The 24,687-nt window shown below is 40.7% G+C and overlaps 1 protein-coding gene across 1 annotated transcript in view; it reads left to right on the forward strand.

The window, feature by feature from the left end:
* The window catches only part of tenm1 (teneurin transmembrane protein 1), a 228,936-nt gene that overhangs the window by 183,264 nt on the left and 20,985 nt on the right, over nucleotides 1–24,687 (forward strand). The window contains 11 exon segments of the mRNA XM_020048425.3: nucleotides 2,526–2,711; nucleotides 3,813–3,839; nucleotides 4,170–4,316; nucleotides 7,906–8,122; nucleotides 8,856–8,975; nucleotides 9,091–9,352; nucleotides 10,779–11,046; nucleotides 12,484–12,627; nucleotides 14,097–14,346; nucleotides 15,114–15,134; nucleotides 16,616–16,848. Of these exon segments, the coding sequence (XP_019903984.2) occupies nucleotides 2,526–2,711; nucleotides 3,813–3,839; nucleotides 4,170–4,316; nucleotides 7,906–8,122; nucleotides 8,856–8,975; nucleotides 9,091–9,352; nucleotides 10,779–11,046; nucleotides 12,484–12,627; nucleotides 14,097–14,346; nucleotides 15,114–15,134; nucleotides 16,616–16,848 (1,875 nt within the window).

The following is a 24,687-nucleotide window of genomic DNA, read 5'->3' on the forward strand; positions in this document are numbered from 1 at the left end:
GACTATATTGCTTATTGTTTGGCGCTTTCTAGGCAATACCTGACATAAAGAACTACATTCAATAATACATAGAGACCTGGTCATTCATTTCAACGCCCCAAAGTGGTCCATTATCACTGCGCTGCAAAATCCCTAGTATCTCGTTGGTGCAGCCCTCCTCCATAGCAAGCAATTGATATGCAATCCGAACACTGGGCGCCCAGCCCAACGCCCTGAGCTGCTGCTGACAGACTGAATTAGAATCAGGAGTCGGGCACCGCCTCTAATACCCTAATGGGCCGGCCGCCACTGGCTCTGAAACAGTGTTTGTAGAAACATCTCAGAAAGGCTGTGGGAGATTATGCTGCGTATTCCTAAGTGCAGTTTGTCATCTTTGTCTGACATTTTTTGTAAGGTTTTGTTCAGCTAGTGATGCAGATGTAGATCTCATGTAGCAGCCAGATCACACGAGAGATCAGGTTCCTCAGTAGCCCAGGGCCAAGCTAATAGATTAGCTGCCTGCTGCTAGCTGCCATACAACCCAACAACAGAGTAACACACTGCTTTAGCCACTTTCCATTATACAGGGAAGAGGAACAGTGCCAATGTTATTATGGGAACCTGTCTGCTTTACAATAGGCTACCTGTCATCATTTATTGCTCCTCCATTCATGGTTTGGTTCCTAGAATCAAGTAGTGTTACATGTCAAGCCTATAATTTGGTTTAGGTGTAGCCCCGCCTGTTAATGCGAAGACCACAATAGAAAACAAACTAAATAGGAGAATAGGACGACCCGCCCAAATCAGTGATCACCCTTGTCTAATTGTCAAATCAGTCAAATACCTATCTTGGAGGAGAGCTCCACAAGTGCTCATTAGTGTGTTGTAGTAGGTGCAACAGTGCATGAGGATGTCCAAGAAATCACAGATTAAACCTCAAAATATATTGACGTGTGCAGTTTCTGTGAATAGAGCAATAATGGTGTTGTTTTCTTACAGGTTTTTAGAGCACATTCTGCAATGTTGCAGACTAGCATCTAATTACTCTCTACCCGGTCTGAAACAGTGACGATAAAAAACTCTGTGATGTAGCACTAACAGGCATGTGTTCTTGAAATGTAGCATCCAAAAAAAGAAATCATTGAAAGCATTTATGCAGACCTTTATGGGGGCAGTAAAAATGATGTGGTTTTAATGCATGGCTACACGAGACTAGGGTTGGTGAAACCGTGAGAGATGGCTTGCATATTAAGACATTCATCAAAAGGCAAAGTTATCCCTCATTCCTCATTACTTTCCCAATCAATTCAGATTTTTTTGTGATGACCAAAAGGGAAAACAGCTCATGTGGAGGATATTTTGCTTTCCAATTAACTGAATCTCGGATTCAGTACTCCGGTTTCCATAATCATTAAAAAAAAATTCTCACCTCCAAATTTTTGATCTCCTATTCACAATTATAACCTCGCCTCATCAGAAGCACTCCCCAGCAGGTTCAAGAGTGTCAAAGACTGAAATGTGTCCTCCAATGCATATCTTGCCTTTCTGTTTCCTGCCAGACGGCTCATTCATCCAGAAAGTACTCACCAGGACACACACGCTGGGAGGAGAGCCCTTTCCTCGGCCAAAAACTTACCGCAGCAGTCGCTAGAGCATGACAAGACAGGGCAACCCTTTCTGACATCCATCAAACCAACCCAGAACAGTGCTGAGCCAATTTGCACCTCCCTGTGTGAGCTCTGTCTGTATGCTGCGACTAGGAAAGCAGCTCATGGCCGTAATGACGAAGCTATACTGCCAGGCAGTGACTTCCACCACTGCGTCATCCGGGAGCCCACAAAACAGAGAAATCTGAGCACACTGAAGATAATGCCAACATTTAGCCATCACTATAAAATTGTGTTTGACGGCAAACATGTTGAATACTATTGCGAGCAGATGCGGAGACAAAATGAATTGAAATGTCATATGCTTAATGGTAGAAAAATCGAGATTAGTAAAATGCAAATGGAGTTGTTATGGCATGATTAAATATGATGTATATTTAAATGAGATTGCCTTTTTTCATATGTGGGAATAAGTGGCCTTTCTATGCCTGCAGCTCTTTCTTCTCCCTGCTGATTGGTTACTTGCTGATAGGATGTACTCTCCATATTCCACTGAATTTATTCATTGAATACCATTAAACTTCTACAACTTTGAGTACTGAATGTATAATAACTGCACCTGAAGCACTCAGTTAGAAGTTGCCTATTCTATATTATAACCAACATGTTCCTCTTTCTCTTCTTATTCTAATTTTGGATCATGGGTAGTTAGATAGAGATACTGTATAAATAAAGATATTAATGTTTTTTTTATGTGTACATTAGATGAACTTGCAAGACAAGATGAATGCTGAATTTATTTCAGGATCATTAATTCATTTTTAAGAAATTATCACAAAATCTGTATTTATTTATTTGTTGAGCTTTTGACAGAGCCTTCTGGTGTCCTGTCTGTGGCCCAGTGCACTAAGAGCCCTGGCTGTCTGTGTCTGTGTTCAGAGGTGTGTCCAGTGCCCTGCAGTGCCCACAGTGTGTGTGTGGGTGGGAAGTGCCAGTGTGAGGAGGGCTGGGAGGGGTCGAGCTGTGACCTGCAGGCCTGCCACCCGCGCTGCCACGAGCACGGCCAGTGTAAGAAGGGACAGTGTGACTGCCACCCTGGCTGGGAGGGAGAACACTGCAGCATCGGTAAGTCCTGCCCCCCGAGGGACATCACTAGCACAGAGCCTGGAACAGGAATGTACAAGGCATTGTTCTGAGGCCTGAATTACCAGGGATAATGGGCTTCCAGGATCTTCTGAAACTAACACACTAATGAATATTCAGATACACATTAATGAATATTTAACCTATGAGCATGTCTTTATTTCTATCACTACACATTAAATATATTAGCAGTTTAGCAGACCATTAACTAACCCTGTGAACCATCCATCTGCTGTACAATATGAGTGCACAGTTGTCAGATGGAACACATGAGTCATTTCGGTCATTCCCTCAATCTGCTGGAAGGAAGCACGAGCTCGTACACAACATTTACAATGTAGGATTCATTAGTTTGTTGGTTTTAATTTATGTTTATCGTTAGGCATGAGGTTAACAGTGTGGTTATGGTTAGGGTTAATTAAGAAAATAACTTTTGAAATCACGTATTGAACAGACGGGGTTAATCTGTATGGGGCTATAGAAGCTAGCGATGACTGAAGGGTCACGTTCAGCCATGTGTCAAGAGCCCCTGTATGATGTCAGTTGGCTGCCTGTCAGTTTCACAGTTCATCCACTTCATTGGTGTTATTTGAGAATGAAAACAATGAAACTATTGGTTGCTGCCAGGCACATTTCCCATCAGCCTTGCCCTCCTCCCTAGAGTGGGAGCATTTTTCTTTTCTTGCCACTGAATAATTTTCTCCCGAAGTTCGAACACTCAATTAATGTGGCTACACCTTGATAGAACACTGCAGTTTGTCATCTGGGACTAATGGATACGGGTACAGCCAAGTGACTGGAAAGCACATTTTGTGAAAGAACCAGAAGATCTTTTTGAACTTCAGAAATGCAAGAAAACAATCCTGTGAAATCCTTCCACTTCCCTTCAGAGATGGGGAGTTGGAGATGGGCTTTGTGTCTCTGTGGATGTGTGAAACAAATCATAAAGCTTAGCTCCTGGCACATTAATACGCTGTAATTATCTCTTCATGTGCCTTGGTGCTAGCATATATCTTTGTGGCTCAGTAATCTAATCTCACCAACTTTTTTTCTTTCTTCCTTTTATCTTCCTGTGGTATGAAGCACATTACCTGGATCTCGTTGTTAAAGGTAAGATGCACTTTCATTCTTTAGCCTTTCATTTTTGTTGGGTTTCCTACCAACAAAACACATTTACTGGCATGTGAATTAATTCTGAGGAGAAAGTCTGTTGCCCAAAGCAATTATAGAACATTCACCATATTTCATTTAATGTAAGACTGAATATAACAAAATGTTACAAATGTTTCTGAATGGCCAGACATCTGGATTTTATGTAAATGAATAGGGCAGATAGCAGCATCTGTCTCCATCTCTCTAATCATGAGGAATGACCTGTTCTTTCTGGCAATGATCTGATGCACAGACTCTCTGTCTTCTACTCTGTGTCCATCCGTCCAGACGGCTGTCCAGGCCTGTGTAATGGCCACGGTCGCTGCACCCTGGAACAGAGCGGGTGGCACTGTGTGTGCCAGGCAGGCTGGAGCGGCATGGGATGCAACGTAGTCATGGAGACGGAGTGTGATGACAATGCGGACAACGATGGAGGTGAGGTCCCTGTGGAGAGTGGCTTGTCTAATTATGATTAATGACCTGACCTCCAACACAGGCCAAGGTCAGGGAGAAAGGAAACATGTCGGACTCCCCTTCTCCTTCCTGATATCTGAGCGAACTAGCTTTTCCCGCTCTCTTCCCTTTTTTTAATTTTGTCACATCTCCCTTCTCCCAGACCGTGGCAACCTTTAGGTTTTCTCTTCATAATTTGCTGTAGGTGTGCTGCCTGCTGCTTGGCTCCTTTAAGGATTAATGCTTGAGTGTTGCCCCTGGTCTTCCAGAGCACAGGGAACCAGATATGAGACTTTGGCACTTAGGTTCAATGCCAATGTCTTTCAGGCTAAAAGATTGAGAAAGATACCAAACAGTGCAGGCCATTTGTGAATGTACAAGTAACCTAGTTGTCGACTGACTGCATCTAGTTCCTGTACAGGAGATTCAGTGTAGTCTACAGGCAAGTGAGTATGTGGAAACAGGGATTTCACTGGAGCATAAACAAAATACCTTAAAACATTAATCAGGATTTATTATAAGGTGAAGAGTAATTAGTAGTGCATTGTACAATGTAGTCGAATGTGACAAAATGTTTTTATTCTGTCTGAGTGCTATGTCTCATTCAAAACCACTTCATGATTCCATTGTATTAAAATGCATCTCTTCATATTGCGAATTAGCCGCAATAGACTGAGCCCATTTCTTTCTATCTGCAGGCAGAAGTTGCAGAGAATAAAATAGCATAATATTTTGTCGAAGAGACCAGGAACAGTGTCACACTTCGTACTAATGAGTGTATTTCTCTGCACCAGTATATCTTACCAGACGCTTGTCAACAGAAGGAGAACAGCCAAGGTCTTGGGTTGAAATGGGGCTCTTTTTATCCTCCTGTCTTATTCCACCATGACGCCATAAGCTGTCATACAATATATGCCTAAGTGACAACCAGCCCCATAGCAGAAAGCATTTTAAAATAGGAACCGTTGTGTGTCAGTGTATGCATGCAGGCGTGCATGTTTGTGTGCATGCATGCATGCGCCGGTGAAGGGAGTGTTCTTTGCCGAGGAGATCCCTGGTAGTGCAGAGGTCTTGCTTTGTAGCCGCGTCCTTGCAATTTGGTTTTTAATCCTCATCTTTGCATACTGACGGTGTGTGGGAGTCCTGCATGAGGATGTACCGCTGTGGGACGGCCCCCGCTATGTTTGGTCAAATGGGGGTGGTTCTCCCAAAAGTTGCTCTCATCGTCATGATCTGTGATTCTAACCTGAATAACACAGAAAACCTTTCCGACACTAGTCACATATTTTATCTTACAACTATTTGACCGTAATAATTTGTAATTATTACGTATTTAAATATATTAATGATGAACACTGTGACAACCGCCCTCTGTGACAACCAACCTCTCTTATGACTGATTCATGTGACAACCAACCCAGGCTACCTTATAGTTTGTGTAAGCTAGTTCAGGGAAACAAGGAGTCAGGATTTGACAGTTTTTGCCACTCATCTTTATTTCTCAGCTTCAGCTTCTAGCACTTACAAGCAGCATCAATATCTCTTAACTTGGTTCTTCATCCCAGGAACCCTCGAGACCAAGTCAGCTTTTTTTACTTTTGGAAGTCTTACTTCTTTGCAAATTTTCATAGTTGTTCTAGCCATTAAAAATGTGTGTACGTTTCCTTTTTGCATGTGTGTGTGTGCGTGTGTGTGTGTGTGTGTGTGTGTGAAAAGGCATGCATGTGCAGCATGATGTTAGTGTATCTTTGTTTGTATAGATCACACAGTAATCAATGCACATTGTTGTCTTTCCTTTCTTTATACAATTGATACAAAATCCCATTCAGTTCAGTAATGTGCCGGCAGCATAGCTTCATTCTGATTCTTCAACCAAATACGTTTATTCACAGCAACTATGAATCTCCCTTCAAAGATTCTAACTTGACATTGTGTTTAAATTCTTATGACTGATGGGAATCTTGGAGGACGTACATTCATTTTGACCCTGCTTTGGTGTAGAAGGAAATTATACAAAGCTAAAATTGGCCACCCATTCCAACAAAGGAGACAAGGAAAGCATCTCTCCATTTCATTTACATTCCATAGACAACATAATGTACAAATCTGTCAGAATCCCAGAACTCATATCTTCATCTTATTTGAACTACATTAGAACTGTCATATATATTCCAAAATATATTCTCATCTCTTTTGCATTTTGTCCATTTATACATTTTAATATAAGTTCTGTATAGGGATGTGTGTATTGTTTTTGATCTGTAATGTTTACACATTGTCTACCTGAAAATGAGACCCTCTATCTCAGTATTGACTCCCAGTTGAAATAAAGGTTAAGTAAATAAAAACAAAAGGCATTAGTTGGAAAAACTAAACGGCAAATGGTTCCCCTGAAAAGGGGCTAGGATTAAGAGAAAAGATAATTACCTTTCCTACCAGCTGTAAATGTGTGGCTGTAAGCAAACAAATTTTCTTCCTGCCATGATTATGAACATGGTGGCTGCGCTTGGCTGTTCCTGATTCAAAGCGCTTTGTTTTACTTTTGCAGCTGTGGAGGGTATTAACTATAAAACCTTATTTCAGGAACATGGATAGCTGTTCTCTCCCAAAATGAATGTTTTCTTCATTATTGTCTTCTGTTGTTGATTATGTAAATATGGTGGCAAGGGCAGGTACAATTCAGGTGTCATTGTTAACGGATACATTATTGTTGTGAGATGTTCTTTACAGAATTGAAAAACGCAGGCTCTACCTCGTCCCGACTGCATCGTCCATTATTCCATTGTCCATTATTCTTTTATTAATGTTCAGAACAACGTAGCTTTTATCCCTGATGTAACCGCCAGAAACAGAATGAATTATGGTCACAAGCAGGGCGTTTGGAGCAGACACTGCCATGCAGTTTATGGCTGGGCACAATGCCTTCCTTGCTTTGGCAGTCCAGCGCTGAGTGGGGATATTATGGCTCTTGGCCCAGTAGTTATGCTGTTGTGTTAACTAGTCACTTACTGAAATCATCTTCTCTGGCAAGTCCTGTATATTGTTACATCTTGTTATATTACGTTGAAATGGTTACTAGATTATTACATTCTGATAGCAAAGCTCCTATATTCTTTTGTAATCTTTATTCTGAATAAAACACATTTCACTCATATAGACCACCTGTTGTTAGTTAGCATAGTTTTAATTGCTTGAGGTTTGTACAAAAGACTATTAGGCCTGAGAGACACTGTTCTGATTTGAATTACTAATGCTATTTGCTGTAGTGTGATGATCAGTGTGATATCAGCGAGATATAACTTTCATCATCACAGTTAAGCCATGTCTAACTCATCTTCATTTCTGTGTGTTTAAGGCTTGATATGGGGGTGTAGATGTACTCCCACTTATGAGCAACATTATAGATTTACTAGATTTACCATACTGTTTGGAAATTAGATTTACGGTTTCATACCACTTGAGAGATTTTCCGTCATGTTTGGAATGCCCTCCGCAGTAACACTGAGTCTGTGATACTATACGTAGTGTGGACTTCATTGTGATGATGGCGGGTTGATGTGTTTTCCTCTAGATGGCCTGACAGACTGTGTGGACCCAGACTGCTGTCAGCAGCCTAGCTGTCAGAGTGGGCCTTTGTGCCAGGGCTCCCCAGATCCACTGGACCTGATCCAGCAGAGCCAGACCCCTTTTGCCTCGCTCCTCTCACGCCTATTCTACGACCGCATCCACTTCCTGATTGGGAAGGATAGTACCCATGTCTTTCCAGGAGAAATTCCGTTCGACAGCAGGTAGAATGGATAATATAGACAATACAGTCTGGTACCAAATAATGGAACAGGAATAGCTTGTTATAGTACTGTAAAATAATTATTTCTAATGAAGACAAAAATACATTTTAATAATACATTGCAGAAGTGTCAGATGGCTTAATGGACATGAGGCATTAAGATAGTAATTTTGGGCCAGTTGTTAGCATAAATCTCAATTGTAATTTTAATGTTATGTTTGTAAAATGCTAATTAAAATGTTGCTTTAAGAATTATTCAAATACAGTTTATTCAAATATAATATTATGAATATAAACATTGCCGATTACTTAAAGCAATAAAATAAAACCATTCCAACTTGGTATAGGTTGTAAAGAATGTCGTTCACTTCTGTTACCCTCATTTAAATTACATAAGTGTCAGTATTCAAAATTAACATGGAATAACAATACAAACTGTATTGCTGCAGTTACACATACTTAGAAATATCTTGCTTAAAGCCACAAGCCAACCAAGATACACCTCCACTCAAGAGTTTGTCCAGGAACCTGTTGCTATATTCGACTATTAAAGGTGCCTCTAAGAACCACTAAACTAACTAGCAAAACTCTAGGGAATCCGTCAGGATCTCCGGGGTTACTCGGTTCACCACTTATTGTAAGAGTGCACAGTGCCCTGAATGGGTAGGATACTTGCCTTTATCAGTTGAAATGGAACACACTGTCCCTTATTAAAGTACCTTGCTCTCCACTAGCCGAGCCTCAGTGATTCGAGGGCAGGTGGTGGCGCTAGACGGGACCCCGCTGGTAGGGGTGAATATCAGCTTCCAACAGTACCCCGAATTCGGCTTCTCTATCAGTCGCCAGGATGGCAGGTAAGTAGTCCGTGGACTAGTATTGTGAATGCTACATTGAAGGGGCTTAACAAGATGCTTTTGCCACTGCGTAGATAGTCCTGCTCTGATTGTGTGTTTGTGTGGGTTCCTTTAGTTTTGACCTGGTGGCTGCAGGGGGCATCTCCCTCTCGCTGATCTTCCAGAGAGCTCCCTTCCTCATGCAGAAACGCACCGTCTGGTTACCGTGGAACCAGTTTGTGGTTGTGGAGAAGGTCACCATGGCAAGGGTGGAGTCCCGTCCACCTGTGTGTGACTTGAAGAACCTGGTCAGTCCGTACCCCATCGTCCTCCCGTCCCCACTCACTCGCTTCGCCAGCAACTGTGTGGAGCGCGGCCCAGGCATCCCTGAGCTGCAGGTAAAGGAGACTGCCCACATAGCCGCCAGTTCTATGCAGAATATATATATATGCAATCCCAATGGTGATCACTCAGCTTTCAATTACCACCTACACTAAACTGCTGTATTTTGCTGTATTTTCTCTACTCGTTGTTGTGATTACTTCCAGGTGTACATTAGAAATGGTTGTTTTTATTCCAATTCCTGTATTTTTCTTTAGTAGGAAATTGAAATGTTTTTCTTCTCCTGGATCCTGTTTAATTTTCACCTGGCTCATATTGTACCTGTGAAATCATCTTAGAATCTCACACTAATCAGTTGCTGGGGCGCTTTATTCACAGAGCTGCCATCTGCTCAGTATCTTCCCTCCCCATCCCCCTGATGCTCCTACCTCAGCTTTGGAACTGTGTTTTGCAGCATGTAGTCGTCCTAGTTTGTTGTGTGAGATAATGAAACTGATAGGGATTTTAATGAGGACCCAGTTCAGAGTGATTGAAGCTGTGAGCAGTGATGGGTGGGAGTGGGGGTTAGAACGTCAGTAGTAATTAGAATGTCCTCCTGTACGCTCCTAATTATATAGGATATATAGATACATTTAGGATTCCAGAGGCGTTGTAGAGTAAAATCCTGTAGAAGTCTAAATATTCGATTTGTTTTCAATAAGGTGATGTACAGTATGTGGTAGTATATCTACCAGGTGAGGAGAAAGGTTATTCTCGAAAGATATTTCTATGACATGTAGTTGTCCTTCAAGCAAACCAAATAGCTATGAGCCAGGTGACCACTTCCTATTCCCATTAGGTCCCCTCTGTTTGTGAAGCCTTTTCAACTCCTGGTATAGTTGCGCTATAAAGTACACAAAATATTTAGTACTTTTTCCATACTGCAAACAGACACAAACTATTGCTTTCAGTATTTAATGCCTGTCATGTTTGGAAATCAACTTAGTTAACCCAATTGAAAATGTTTGCTCCTGGTTTTTCCTAAGACATGAACATCATTTGTGATTTGTAGTCTCTGAAACTTTCTAAAGGGGAGTGCGGTGCCCTCATGTCTGCCACTTTGCTAATGATTACCGTCTGGGTAGATGGAAAGTCTTTCTCAAAAACCTTCTCAATAACAAGTGAGCGATGAAGTTGCCTTCCTGGCAGAATCATTATTATTTGCATCAATCCAGTGGCCATTTGTTTTGCCCCCACACCGCCCAAGAACTCATATTGCTGTTTAACGAAGTGTGACTTTCAGGATGAAAACCTGGAGGAACTGTGAACACTCCTTATCCCTGCTTGTTTCTTTCCCGTGATCATTTTTCAGCATGATACTAGTATTGTGATGGTAAACCGGCATTAAATCTGCATTGAAGTCAAAATAATGATAGGGTGGCAACACTCCTGGTAACCAGTAATCTGTAATAACAGCAGCCAATGCTTTACCATCCTCTTTAGGCAGTCCAAGAGGAGATCACAATCCCTGGCAGTTTCTTAAAGCTCAGCTATCTGAGCACCCGCTCCCCAGGCTACAAGTCTCTGTTACGCATCATCTTAACCCACTCGATCATCCCCACTGGCCTGGCTAAGGTGCACGTGTCCACCGCCATTGAGGGACGACTCTTCCAGAAGTGGTTCCCTGCCGCCCCCAACCTGGTGTATGTGCTGGCCTGGAACAAGACTGATGTCTATGGGCAGAAAGTGGTTGGCCTGGCTCAAGCTCTGGGTAAGGCAATATGGAGCACTATTTATACAATGTATGTTGTGATTCCCGCCAGGGCAAAGATTGGGTGCTATAGTTTGCTTCTTTGGCATTTTTTGTTGAACAAGCAAGCAAGCATTATCCTTGGATAACTGCAAGAGAAAAAAAAATCTGTACCTAATGGCAGAGGAAGGACTTTAAAGACTGTATTTCAGTCAACAATATAAAAGCAGATGTTGCTTTTTTTATACGTTAGATAATAGAATTGCACAAAACTCTGAAAACATTGGCGGTGTTTTAATGGTCAGTAGTATCAAAGGCTTTTTTCAAGGGCCATAAATAAGCTCTTTTATATCTGTGGTTGATTTAGTATGCTGGCTTTCTATTGGGAGCTACAGCTCTGATGCATTGATGCAATTTGTCTTAATGGAGAGAGTTTTACAAATCTAACTGCAATGGAAAGCGGGAACTCTTATCTCTTTCACACACTATGAGGATTTCTCTCTTGATTGCCCTCCGTGCTTTGTATTACTATCAGATAGCAGAGTGTTTCTTGATTGCCTGGCTGGTGTCCATGCACTGGAATCTATTCTCACTGAATGCACACTTTAATCTATGTGTATTCAGCTCTTTGATGGTGGATATGATGCACCGTCGTTAATAGCCTCTGATATAAATAGGAAGTCCCGGAGATGTAACTACACGGTTATCTATAAATAGGTTTGAGACACGTGGCCCAATTAGAAACAACATATAAACTAAATTGAAATTCAAGTCACATTTTGTTATGGTGCAAACAAATTTTCATCCACACGAAACCAGAGGAAGAGATAAGAAAGGCTCTAATTTATTCATTTATCTTTATGTACCAGTGGGAATTAAGCTCAATCTCAAACCTCATCCTTTCTCTCCCTTTTTCTCTCTCGCTGTCGCTCTCGCTCTCCCACAAACACGCACACACGTACAAACACCCTTTCGCTCCCTCTTCCTTTACGTTGCCGATGGTAACAGGCTGATCTATCATGGTGACACAAGCAGAAGCCTGTAGCTACTCCGTAACTGACTATGTCCTGCTTGTTGTGTGTGTTTCCTTCTCGTGTGGGTGAGAGAGGAAGACAGAGCGAGAGAATTCTGTGATCGTGCACACATAGTGGGTGAAGCAGCCAGGCATGATGGTATCAGTGATGCATTAAAAAGGCTCTGGAGACTCGTAGACTGTTAGCACACATCCAGGCTTCACTATATCCACCGCGCTGCATTGTTCCAGATTCTGCCTGGACCACAGCAACTGCAGATTCACTGCGATGTTACACTGCGCCGGTGCTAGCCACCCAGTTACAAAAGCATTAGGGCTTGTTGTTTTCCGGGTGTGTCCCATTTGCATTGCATTAACAACAGGGTAATGAATGCATGACAATTGGCGGTGTCACATTAACGGACCAGCGGTCTCTTGTGTTCTAGTCTCAGTAGGCTATGAGTATGAGTCATGTGCTGACTACATTGTGTGGGAAAGACGGATGGCTCAGCTGCAGGGCTTTGAGATGATTGCCTCCAACCTGGGGGGCTGGTCCCTGGACAAGCACCACATCCTTAACCTCCAAAGTGGTGAGTGCTCTGCCTGTTCTGCTGTGTCTAAGTGTCCCACTTCCATTCCCCAGTTCTGAACCTAAAGCCTACCTGACCCAATGCTGTTATCCATGGGCAATACCTTTAAGATATTAACAAACTATCATTGTTTGACATTTTCAAGATAGACACACATAATTATTACTGTACTGTATCAAAGAGTTCTGTTCTATATCGCAGGGTTGAATAGATTTACAAAGTGCCCTTTAGTTAATATTTTAATATTTCTGTAGCATAAGGAATAAGGATACACTGGTCAAGCCTGTGTTTTGTCAGTCCCATCAATGAATATAAGCTGTTGAAGAACACCGTTCTCTGGCAAGACATGTGAAAGTGTTTAGTACAGTAACTCACCGTGGCCACAATCTACAGAGGTCTGGAAATGTTATATTATATTTAGGATTGTCATTAATCATAATTCCTTCCTCCTTTCAAAACCAAAGGTCAAATACTGCAGTGGAAAAGAACAATCCTACAGGTTTTTATTTGCATTAAAACATGGCATATTTTTTAGATTGCATTTTTGTCAGTATTAGGGACTTCTGGTTTTGGTTTCAGTTGAATTGGCTTCAATTGCTTAGAATTAAAATATTTATTTCTATTCAGATTATCCGTCCTGTGGGTTGTGGCCAAAACAAATTAAAGTTAGGAATGAAATGAAATGGGCCAGTGCTTTTAAAATGTCAGGGATGATCTCTGGTCCAAGTCTCCCAATAGATGAGATGTTTTTCAGATAATAATTTTTGCAAACACTGTCTTTTTACAACTAATATCTTTGTAGCCTAATTATTAATTATAATTTAGTCTGGAACAACAACTGTAAAACTTGTTGTTGCAATTCAAATGTTCTGTTGATGGTTTAGTCTCAAGGTTTCTTTCTTTTTCAACTCTAGGCTGTGGGAAGATGCAACAATACGTCTGGAATGTAGCCGCTTTCATTGATTACAAATAGACCTATTCTCCTGCTCCTCTTTGTCGAAACAGCTCTGAACATTTGAAGCAGCAGTGTATTTCCAACCTTCAGTTTTTCTTTACTCAACCAAAACATTTTTAAATATCTACAGTGGTCCAGAAATATTAAAAGATAATGTTGTGGATTCTTCACAATAATAATTCCCAACCATCAAAATCCATTTGTTCTCTCCCATAATTAATTTGATCAACCGCTGTTGTTTTGCATTTATAAGCGTCATTAGATTAAATATTTGTCAAATGAATGAGACTTTCCTTTTACATTTCATGTCTCAGTTGACTTCAATGAAAATATACTTCTTTCATCTTAAATTCAGATACATTTTGGAATACAATTGGAATCAGAAATTCCCAATTGAACCAATTGTACTTGCATCCTAATGCATCCTTCTTGGCCTGGTTTAACTTTGAAGAGTCCAGGAAGGATGAACATTTCCTCTGGATTGGATTGTAAGCTAGCTGTCCTTTAACTCCAGGTATTCTACACAAAGGGAATGGAGAGAACATCTTCATCTCCCAGCAGCCACCAGTCATCCACACAGTGATGGGTACGGGGCATGTGCGCCCCATTGCCTGCCCCAACTGTAATGGTGCTGCCCTGGGAAACAAGCTCTACGCCCCCATCGCCATTACCTGTGGCTCCGATGGCAGCATCTATGTTGGCGACTTCAACTTCATCAGGAGGATTCTACCAAATGGATTTGCCATCAACATTCTAGAATTGAGGTGACACTGCCGGCCATAATATATATATATTTTTTTTTTCTGTGATACGAGTATGTATTCATCTTGCTCTCTCTCTCTCTCTCTCTCTCTCTCTCTATATATATATATATATATATATATATATATATAGATACTCTATATACATACATACATACATACATGCATACATACATACATACATACATACACTGCCGGCCATAATATATATATATTTTTTTTTTCTGTGATACGAGTATGTATTCATCTTGCTCTCTCTCTCTCTCTCTCTCTCTCTCTCTCTCTATATATATATATATATATATATATATATATATATATATATATATATATATATAGATACTCTATATACATACATACATACATGCATACATACATACATACATACATACATATATATATACATGTATACATACATACATACATACATACATACATACATACATATATATATATACACATATATATTGTATATATTCCAAAGCAATATTTGAGGGTGAAGAAATGAAAGTATACCGTGTAATTAAAGTTGTTGCGAGATCCTATTTTGCTATAGTTGCTGTTGTTATGATTGTTCCATTTTAAGTTGAAATGGAAAAGGATGTAGAAACTGTGAAGGTGATTTATTGCCTACAGAGCACATGAAGAAACTGAACAAAGACGTTTCATTGAAATGCTTTCATGAGTGCAATCATGGATCAAAAAGGAGACATTTCTCTGAGGATAAGAACTAATACTGTCTTTCTCTCTCTTTAATGGAACGCTGCTAGGAATCGAGACATCAGGCACAGGTACGCTTTAAATGCCGTACTCAGTCTCAGAACATAATGTATTTTCCTGAAACCTTTTTTATGACACTGCTGCATGAAGAGAGCAGTGCTTCAGTTACGAACCGCCAGCCTTCCTTTCATGGTTGAAAGATGATGTTCTAATTTGGTTACAGAATACAGGATTAGAAGTGAAGAGAGAGTCAGTCAATATAGAAGTGTATTGACTTGGATTTAGAGGTAGCAGAGATTAGAAATGGGGCTATCTTTGGAGAGAAATAAAAATGAGGTGAGGTCTTTAAAGCGTGCCCTTTATCTTAGACAAGCCCCAACCTTTCATGTGTGTTTAGATGAGCAGCACCTGGCTTAAAGACCAGTGTAACACAGTTGTGTTGTGATCGGCTTGTTATGCTTTCTACTGTGAACGAACAGGCTCTCATCTCTCCGAGAAATATGATTAATATTTCCAAATGTGCTCATTGGAAATTGAAGTGGCAAGACCAACATAGGGAAATTCACTAAATATCCTCCTTACCTGCCTCTCTGGCCTCTTTTTGAAAAAGGTCAAAGGTAATCAAGGAAAGGAGGAGACAGAATAGCGAAGTATTTTGCCTCCACTTACATAATACATAATCAAGCAGATTATACTTACCGAGTCCCAAAATTAATGTTATTGTGATACAAACAAATTAGGTAAATTATTTAATATAGTTTATTGGTAAAATACCTAGCAATAATTAGCATATTGTTTTTAAATAAATGCAGTGTTATGTTTTTTCAACAAAACAAAAGTTGATTCTAAGGTGCTGAAGCAGAAATTCGGTAGGATAAGTCAATAAAAGCCAGCTATCGGGAAGACAACACTATTCCACCAGCCTACTAATTACATAATCACTATCAGTTTCGAGTTAACAGATGACGTCCCAACTATTGAACAGAGTGAACTATAAAAACAGCCCCTACTAGCACTAGAGTAGTCTCACATTTAACAAAACAAATGTTGCAGTCTGTCACAGCAGATATAACCGGTCCATACGTCAATCTGCTAAAGTACTATACTGGCCATCCCTAACTGGGATGCAGACAATCAACACTCTCAGGAGCTCTTACTCTCACCGGCAGTGCCCCCATTACAGGCACTAATGTTTCTTTTTATTCCTTTTTTCCTGATTTCGGTCTGCTTTCAGTTGCATTGCATTAACAGTGAAGGTGATGTAGTTGTCAGAAAGAAGCTGTATGGATTTTAATAGTGTCTTTTGATTGGAAGATTGAGTCTTTCTATGTTCGGTGGATGTTTGTTTATGTCGGAGCTGATGACATGGTTCCTTTTGAACAATCATCCAATATAATAGACTGTTAAAGGCAACTGAGCTGATGTAAAGTTATAAAAGCCAGGTCTTAGGAGAAGGATCAGGATGTGTTTATTTCAGATATACACAATATATTGTTCATGTTCTTGGTAGAAGTGACAGGTTTTAGTTTTGCTCACATGCCTTTTTTTCCAGCACCAGCCCAGCCCATAAGTACTACCTGGCCATGGATCCAGTTAGGGAGGCCCTCTACCTGTCCGACACCAGCAACAGGAGGGTCTACAGACTCAGGACCCTGACAGAGCCCAAGGACCTGGCCAAGAACATGGAGGTGGTAGCAGGGACCGGGGACCAGTGCACTCCCTTCGACCAAGGCCACTGTGGAGACCGGGGCAAAGCCATCGAGGCCTCCCTCAACAACCCCAGAGGTACGGCATCATTGCAATACCTTAATATTCAAAAAATATGGACAATCTAGTGTTAAATAAGAAACCTGAAAGTTCGCAGCTCTTCAGTATGCAGTAACCAGCCCCTTTGCGGGACTTAAAAATGATTATAATTTGGAATATTGACAGATGTTATTAGCAGAGGTTAAATGTACCTTTGTCTTGTCAATATAAAGTCCTTGAAATTGGATGAGGGTTAGGCTTTGTCCACCAATCATGATCTCATTCATTTTCTGTTCTCAAACAGTGGAGGCTTTGTAGTTCAAACAGAGCGTCTCTCCTTTTTGCCAGGGTTGAAATTCCCATCCGCAGACTCCTGTCTGCAGTGTGTATGAGCCACATTAGGCAGTGTTGTGGCCACATCACTTAGACTGGCATCTGCCCAGGTGTCATGTTTGGGATCCAGTGCTGGGATGCTAGTTAATTCCAGCTATGAGTCCCCCCCCCCCTACCATTCCTTCCCCCTCAACCTTATCGTCTTGGCTGGCTGCAGCTTAGTTAGACCACACAGCAGAGTCGGGCAGCGATGGAAATTAATTTCACTGCTCCTCCAACACACAATGCCAGGGATGCCATGGCCCTGTAGGCGCCAGAGTAATGCCTTTATCAGGTGAGAACACACCGTCTCTTGATCGTGGTCCTTCACACACAGGCCTCAATAACTCACCCTGTTCTTCACAGTGAAGGCCTTTGCAAGGCTGGTGCAGCAACATGTGACATGGTCCCATGCAGCCAGTTGATCCGCCTAGTCTCGTCGGGACCCGAAGATGGCACAGCCAAATCAAAATAAATATGTTACTGTCAGCCCGTGACAGGTGATGAAACTGTTCCTAAACCGGGCAGCCCAGACCGGGAGGGAGCAGGCTTGTTGATCGCTAACAGGATTTGAGTGTCGTGGCTGACAGATTTGCAAAAGAAGGTACGAAGAGGAGAGGCTGCAGCGTAGCATTAACCTTCAGGAGTAATGAGTATTACTGGCTGTCACAGATACAGATGCAGTCGTTGTGAAGCAGCTGCAGTCCATACGTGCGCTACTGTTTGGGCCTTCATTGATATTGATGTGGTATTGACACACTCCTCAGTCCCACAGTCTCCCTGGCAGCACATAAAACATTAGAACTATTAATTATAATAGCTCCCTGAACCATGAAACCACAACAACACTTCATCACTGTCACCTCAGCCAGGCTGGGATTTATCCTCATTTTGTGGTTGCTGCTGAATTCTGGTTGTGTTGCATAAACAGGATACTAAGAGAAAGAGCTTAACATTCTGCTTTTATATGCTAACTGTACTGTTAACTAGATTTGCTATACTCTTTATAGAAAGGATTGCATTTAGCAAATCGTCTTGGTTTGTTTTTGTGGAACAACACTGTGATTAAGAACATCATGGTCTGACCACAACACTGTGATTAAGAACATCATGGTCCGACCAGGACACTGTGATTTAAAACGTCATGGTCCGACCAGGAACCTATGATTTAGAACATCATGGTCCAACCACAACACTGTGATTTAGAACATTATGGTCCGACCCCAACACTGATTTAGAAAATCATGGTCTGACTACACCACTGTGATTTAAATCATGGTCTGACCACTACATTGTGAATAAGAACATCATGGTCTGAACACAACACTGTCATGTAGAACATCATGGTCCCGACTACTGTAATGTGATTAAGAACATCATAGTCCGACCACTACATTGTGATTAAGAACATCATAGTCCGACCCCTACATAGTGATTAAGAACATCATAGTCCGACCACTACATAGTGATTAAGAACATCATAGTCCGACCACTACATAGTGATTAAGAACATCATAGTCCGACCACTACATAGTGATTAAGAACATCATAGTCCGACCACTACATAGTGATTAAGAACATCATAGTCTGACCACTACATAGTGATTAAGAACATCATAGTCCGACCACTACATAGTGATTAAGAACATCATAGTCCGACCGCTACATAGTGATTAAGAACATCATAGTCCGACCGCTACATAGTGATTAAGAACATCATAGTCCGACTGCTTCATTGTGATTAAGAACATCATAGTCCGACCGCTACATTGTGGTTAAGAACATCATAGTCCGACCGCTACGTTGTGATTAAGAACATCATAGTCCGACCGCAACGTTGTGATTAAGAAGGCTCAGGAGTGTCTCTTCAAACTCAGGCGACTGTATGTCCCACGAGAACTTCACCAATCTCTATACAGTAGATTCACCATCCAGAACATTCTTTTAGTCTACATCACTGCCTAGTATGACAAAGCTCTGCTTGCAATATGGCTCAGATGTCAGACACGGTGACACTCCACTTGGAGATGGATTAAGTAGTCTGTCCCTCATAAAAACAGTGAAATTGATATCAATCTATTCCCTCAGGTGAATTGATTCCACTGTTGTTACATTAACTGCAAATGCTCTATTGTTCCACTTGCATACAGTGTCTGTATACTCTGCCAGGTAATGTTCCACTTAGCTGGAATAGGCTCGATATGCATACTTGTAAGTTGTATAGAAATAATACATTGTATTAATATGTGGATTTTGTGAGTAGTATTTTCTATGATTTTGGTGGTGATGGTTGTCAGGGGTTGTTGTGACTAGGTCTCAGTGCTGTTAGATCTGTTACAGAAAAAAGGATGCTATCAATATTAAAGACACATTGCCAGAGCAGCTCACTCCTTAGGGCTGTATCATTATACAATCGAACAATGCTTTGAGGTAACCCTGACCTTTAGCCCAGCGCTTGTGAAGGGACGTTTTTTTTAGCTCCACAAAAAACAGCCTGAGGGAGAAGCTAGATTATGAAAGATGACATTGGCACACTTTTTTGCTAAATCAAGCAGTGAATCAATTAGGTGTGTTGGCGGGTCTTTAGCTGATGCTCTGTCACTGTCACACACATTGTGCGTCTTCCTTTATCAGCTTGTCAACCTTTCTGATTGACAGGAGAGGGTGTGAACAATGTTGGCAGTTTGTAACTCTTAGGTTTTGTTACACAGATGTTTAATTTGTTATTACTATACAGGTTCATGCATCTCATTTGCATGTCGTTCTGGGTTAAAATGAATGCCTACTGTATTTGTTATTTAGGTTTTATGTGTGTGTTCATTTATGTGTATTTGATAGTCTGTAATATTTTCAAATATTTTGATAGAATGTCTAATAAATAGCCTACTATTTAAAGTATTCAAGTAATACTTATTTAAAAATATATTTTAAAAACAGTATGTGTGTGTGTATATATATATATATATATATATATATAATACACACAATAATATAATGACCACTGACAGGTGAAGTGAATAACACTGATAATCTCATTATCAGGGCACCTGTCAGTGGGTGGGATATATTAGGCAGCAAGTGAACATTCTGTCCTCAAAGTTGATGTGTTAGAAGCAGGAAAAATGGTGAAACGTAAAGGATCTGAGCAACTTTGACAAGGGCCAAATTGTAATTGTGATTGTGATGGCTAGACGGCTGGGTCAGAGCATCTTCAAAACTGCAGCCCTTGTGGGGTTTTCCCGGTCTGCAGTGGTCAGGATCTAACCGGGTTATGGGCGGCCACGGTTCATTAATGCACGTGGGGAGCTACTGTAGCTCATATTGCTGAAAAAGTAAATGTTGGTACTGACAGAAAGGTGTCAGAACACACAGTGCATTGCAGTTAGCTGTGTATGGGGCTGCATAGCCGCATACCAGTCAAGGTACCCATGCTGACGCCTGTCCACTGCCGAAAGCACCTACAATGAGCATCAGAACTGGACAACGGAGCAATGGAAAAAGGTGGCCTGGTCTGATGAATCACGGTTCCTTTTACATCACGTGTATGGCCAGGTGTGTGGGCGTCGCTTACACATGGCACCAGGATGCACTATGGGAAGGAGGCAAACAGTCGGAGACAGTGTGATGCTTTGGGCATTGTTCTGCTGGGAAACCTTGGGTCCTGCCATTCATGTGGATGTTACTTTAACATGTACCACCTACCTGAGCACTGTTGCAGACCATGTGCACCCAACGGTGTATTCAGCTCCGGAAAAAATTAAGAGACCACTGCACCTTTTTCTTTCCTTTCCAAAAAAGTCAAAAAGGAAAGTTTTGAGTGAGGACTTTTTTCCATAGCTGTATATACATAATATATAATATATTTATATATATAAACTTGCTCAGCAATGTATTTGAAACAAGTGTATTTTTAAATACATTACAATAATAAACTATTTGAATGTAAGTTTATCTATGAATTCAACTCCAGGATTGGTTATTTAATCATAATATCATGGTGTGGTTGGACCTGAAAACTATATTGTTGGAAGATTTGAAGGAGCACAGTCAGTCAATAGAAAATATAATTGTGCTCTTGGCTACAGTGTTATTTGTGGAGCAATTACAGCAGAAGCATTGCAGATGGGTAGGTTTAAGTCCATTGGTAGACACCACGGGAGATAAGAGATTTATGGCAGAATATGGCAGAAGGATGGTATGCTTGGAAAGATGGGAGATCTATGGGTTTTGTAAGGTTGGACATAATTTCATGAACAGACTATTCGTAAAAATCCAGCACTTAAAGGACATTTCAAGCTTCTCTGTATTTATACAATAGTTAGCTGATGGTAGCACTATAAATATGATGTCCCCTTGAGTTAGGGGAGAGGATGGGGATAGGTAAAAATTGCTGCTGGTAGGTTTCTAATAAAAAACCAAGTGAGATTAAAAATATGTAACATCAAATCTAATCAACAGAACCAGGGACCTCCACAGTTCTGGGAGTTTTGCTGGCACATATAGTGTAAGCCAACTGAGACTCACAGAGAAGCAGCCAACAGGCTGAACATGCACTGACTATTGTGCATGTCCTTTGAAGATGGGTAACTAGCCCTGTAATCCTAGTTAAACCAGAACTAAAGTCCTGTGTAATTTGTTAGATGCTCGATAAACTTCTGAGTCCATACAGGATTGATAAGCAACCTTCAATCTCTCTCTTTGCTAATTTTTTTACTATGTGCTCTCCTCCCCTCCTGAAATTCCAAAGATGCTAATACTTGGAAAATCATGATTTGTCTAAATAACCAATGGAGAAAAAACACAGCAACTAATTCTCCTTGATCTCACGCATCCTGTTGTATCATGGCAGATCAACATACAGTACGTTTACATGGCCTATCATCGAGAGATTAGAAGCATTTATCCATCAGATAATGCATAGCCAAGGTAAAAGCAAGCTGCTGGTTGATGCGTCTTAGCAAGAAAAAGGTAAAATAAGTGGATTAAGAATTTCACACTGATATGTGAGTGACTAGGGCTCTTACGGAGTAAATATGCTTTTAAGGAAAGATAAGAGCATTGACAGACTGATTCAAATGTCTGATAACCTGACACCTTGTCCACATGCTTCATAATAGACTACTCAGAACAAAAATGTGCTTTTAGAAAGTCTTGCCCAAACAATATTAAGTGGCACACTCTCAAAGATAGTTTCAATCAATACTTAAGAGCAGTCAATGGTGCTCACCCCACGGAAATCTGACAGTTGTTTATTATGTGGGTGGTTCAAATCTTGAATTCTGATTGACTGAAAGCTGTGGTTTGTGAGAGTATAGACAAAAAGCATGATAAAATATTTGTCTTCTGTTCCAATTGCATTAAAAATGAGTTTACAGTACCTCAGGTACCTTATGGGTTTATAACCAATACACAGTTGGTTAGGAGTGATTCCTGGAAGTCTCCATAGCTTCTAGCATGAGAAATCTAGATACAGTTGTGCTCAAAAGTTTGCATACCCTTTGAGAATTGTTAATACATTTGTAAAGAAAACATGAGTGACCCCTGTTCAAAAGTCTGCATACCCTTAGTTCTTAATACTGTGTATTGCCCCCTTTAGCATCAATGACAGTGTGCAGTCTTTTGTAATAGTTGTCTATGAGGCCCTGAATTCTTGCAGGTGGTATAGCTGTCCATTTGTCTCCAGGTCATACAGGCCTCCAGGTCATACAAAGTCTTTGGTCGTCTTGCATGATCTGCACGTTTGAGATCTCCCCAGAGGGGCTTGATGATATTAAGGTCAGGAGACTGTGATGGTCACTCCAGAACCTTCACCTTTTTCTGCTGTAACCACTGGAGGGTCAACTTGGCCTTGTGCTTAGGGACATTGTCGTTCTGGAAAGTCCAAGAGAAGAGAAGAATGCGAATTGTCTGCCTGTATTTTCTGATAACATGCTGCATCCATTTTGCCATTCATTTTCACAAAACTCCCAGTGCATTCACAGCTCACACACCCCCAAAACACCAGTGAGCCACCACCAAGCTTCACAGTGGGGATGGTATTCTGTTCACCATAGGCCTTGTTGACCCCTCTCTAAACATAGCGCTTATGGTTGTGACCATAAAGCTCTATTTTGGTCTTGTCACTCCAAATTACAGTGTGCCAGAGGCTGTGAGGCATGTCAAGATGTTGTAACCCTTGAAACAACCACACAGTCTTTTTCCAGAGCAGACTGTATTTCTCCTGAGGTTACCTGTGGGTTTTTTCTTTGTATCCCAAACAATTCTTCTGGCAGTTTTGGCTGAAATCTTTCTTGGTATCAAGAGATTTCTGAATTGTCCACTTCTTAATAAGTGATTGAACAGTACTTCCTGGCATTTGCAAGGCTTTGGATATCTTTATATATCATTTTCCATCTTTATAAAGTTCCATAACCTTGTTACGCAGGTCTTTTGACAGTTATTTTCTGCTCCCCATGGCTCAGTATCTAGCCTGCTCAGTGCATCCACGTGAGAGCTAGCAAACTCATTGACTGTTTATTCACAGACACTAATTGCATGTGAGGGAAATTAACCTTTAATTGACATTTTAACCTGTGTGTGTCACCTTGTGTGTCTGTAACAAGGCCAAACATTCAAGGGTATGTCAACTTTTGGGTGATTTCTCTTCACTCAAAAAGTAGCCAAACAACTATGTGATAATAAATGGCTTCATATGATCACAGTCCTTCAATAAAGGACAGCTTTTTTTGCATGATCAGTCATATTTTCAAAATCAATGCCAAAATGTCACAATTTCTGCCAGGGTATACAAACTTTTGATCACAATTGTATGTGTTTTAGACTTTTAACTATGTTGCCATTATAAGGACATGTTAAACTTTAAGGAAATTATATTGGTCATGCTCAGGCATTTTATTCATAATATTTCCAAGAAAATGCTATACAATGCTATATGTCCACCCTGTTATGGACATTAACATATTGTTCTGTTGAGATAAAGATATTTAAGGGTGATATTTATTCCAGGTTTTAATATGTAATTTAACACTTTGTACTCATTAAATAATTTATAATGAAAACACCAACATAACTGCATGTTAAGCCAACAGGGTGGACACACAACCTAATGTTAACCATAATGCTATGTGTGAGTATGATAAATGAATTACTTAAAAATCATACAATGTGATTTTCTGGATTTTTGTCTTAGATTCCGTCACTCACAGTTGAAGAGTACCTATGATAAAGATTACAGACCTCTACATGCTTTGTAAGTGGGAAAACCTGCAAAATCGGCAGTGTATCAAATACTTGTTCTCCCCACTGTATACTAGATACACAAATGCAGTGGTTTACATCTAATATGGCAGTGCTACAAAGAAAATCAAAACCATTTTGAGCCACGTTTGTGTCAGTTCTCAGCTCAAACAAACAGTATATGGCCAATTATCGACCTCCCGTGTGGTGCAGGAATCAAGCTGCCACACAACAAAGTCCTCTCCAGAGAGAACAAGAGCTGTCCGTGCA

This window comes from Esox lucius, chromosome 7, assembly GCF_011004845.1.
Source record: "Esox lucius isolate fEsoLuc1 chromosome 7, fEsoLuc1.pri, whole genome shotgun sequence".
Classification (NCBI taxonomy): Eukaryota; Metazoa; Chordata; class Actinopteri; order Esociformes; family Esocidae; genus Esox; species Esox lucius.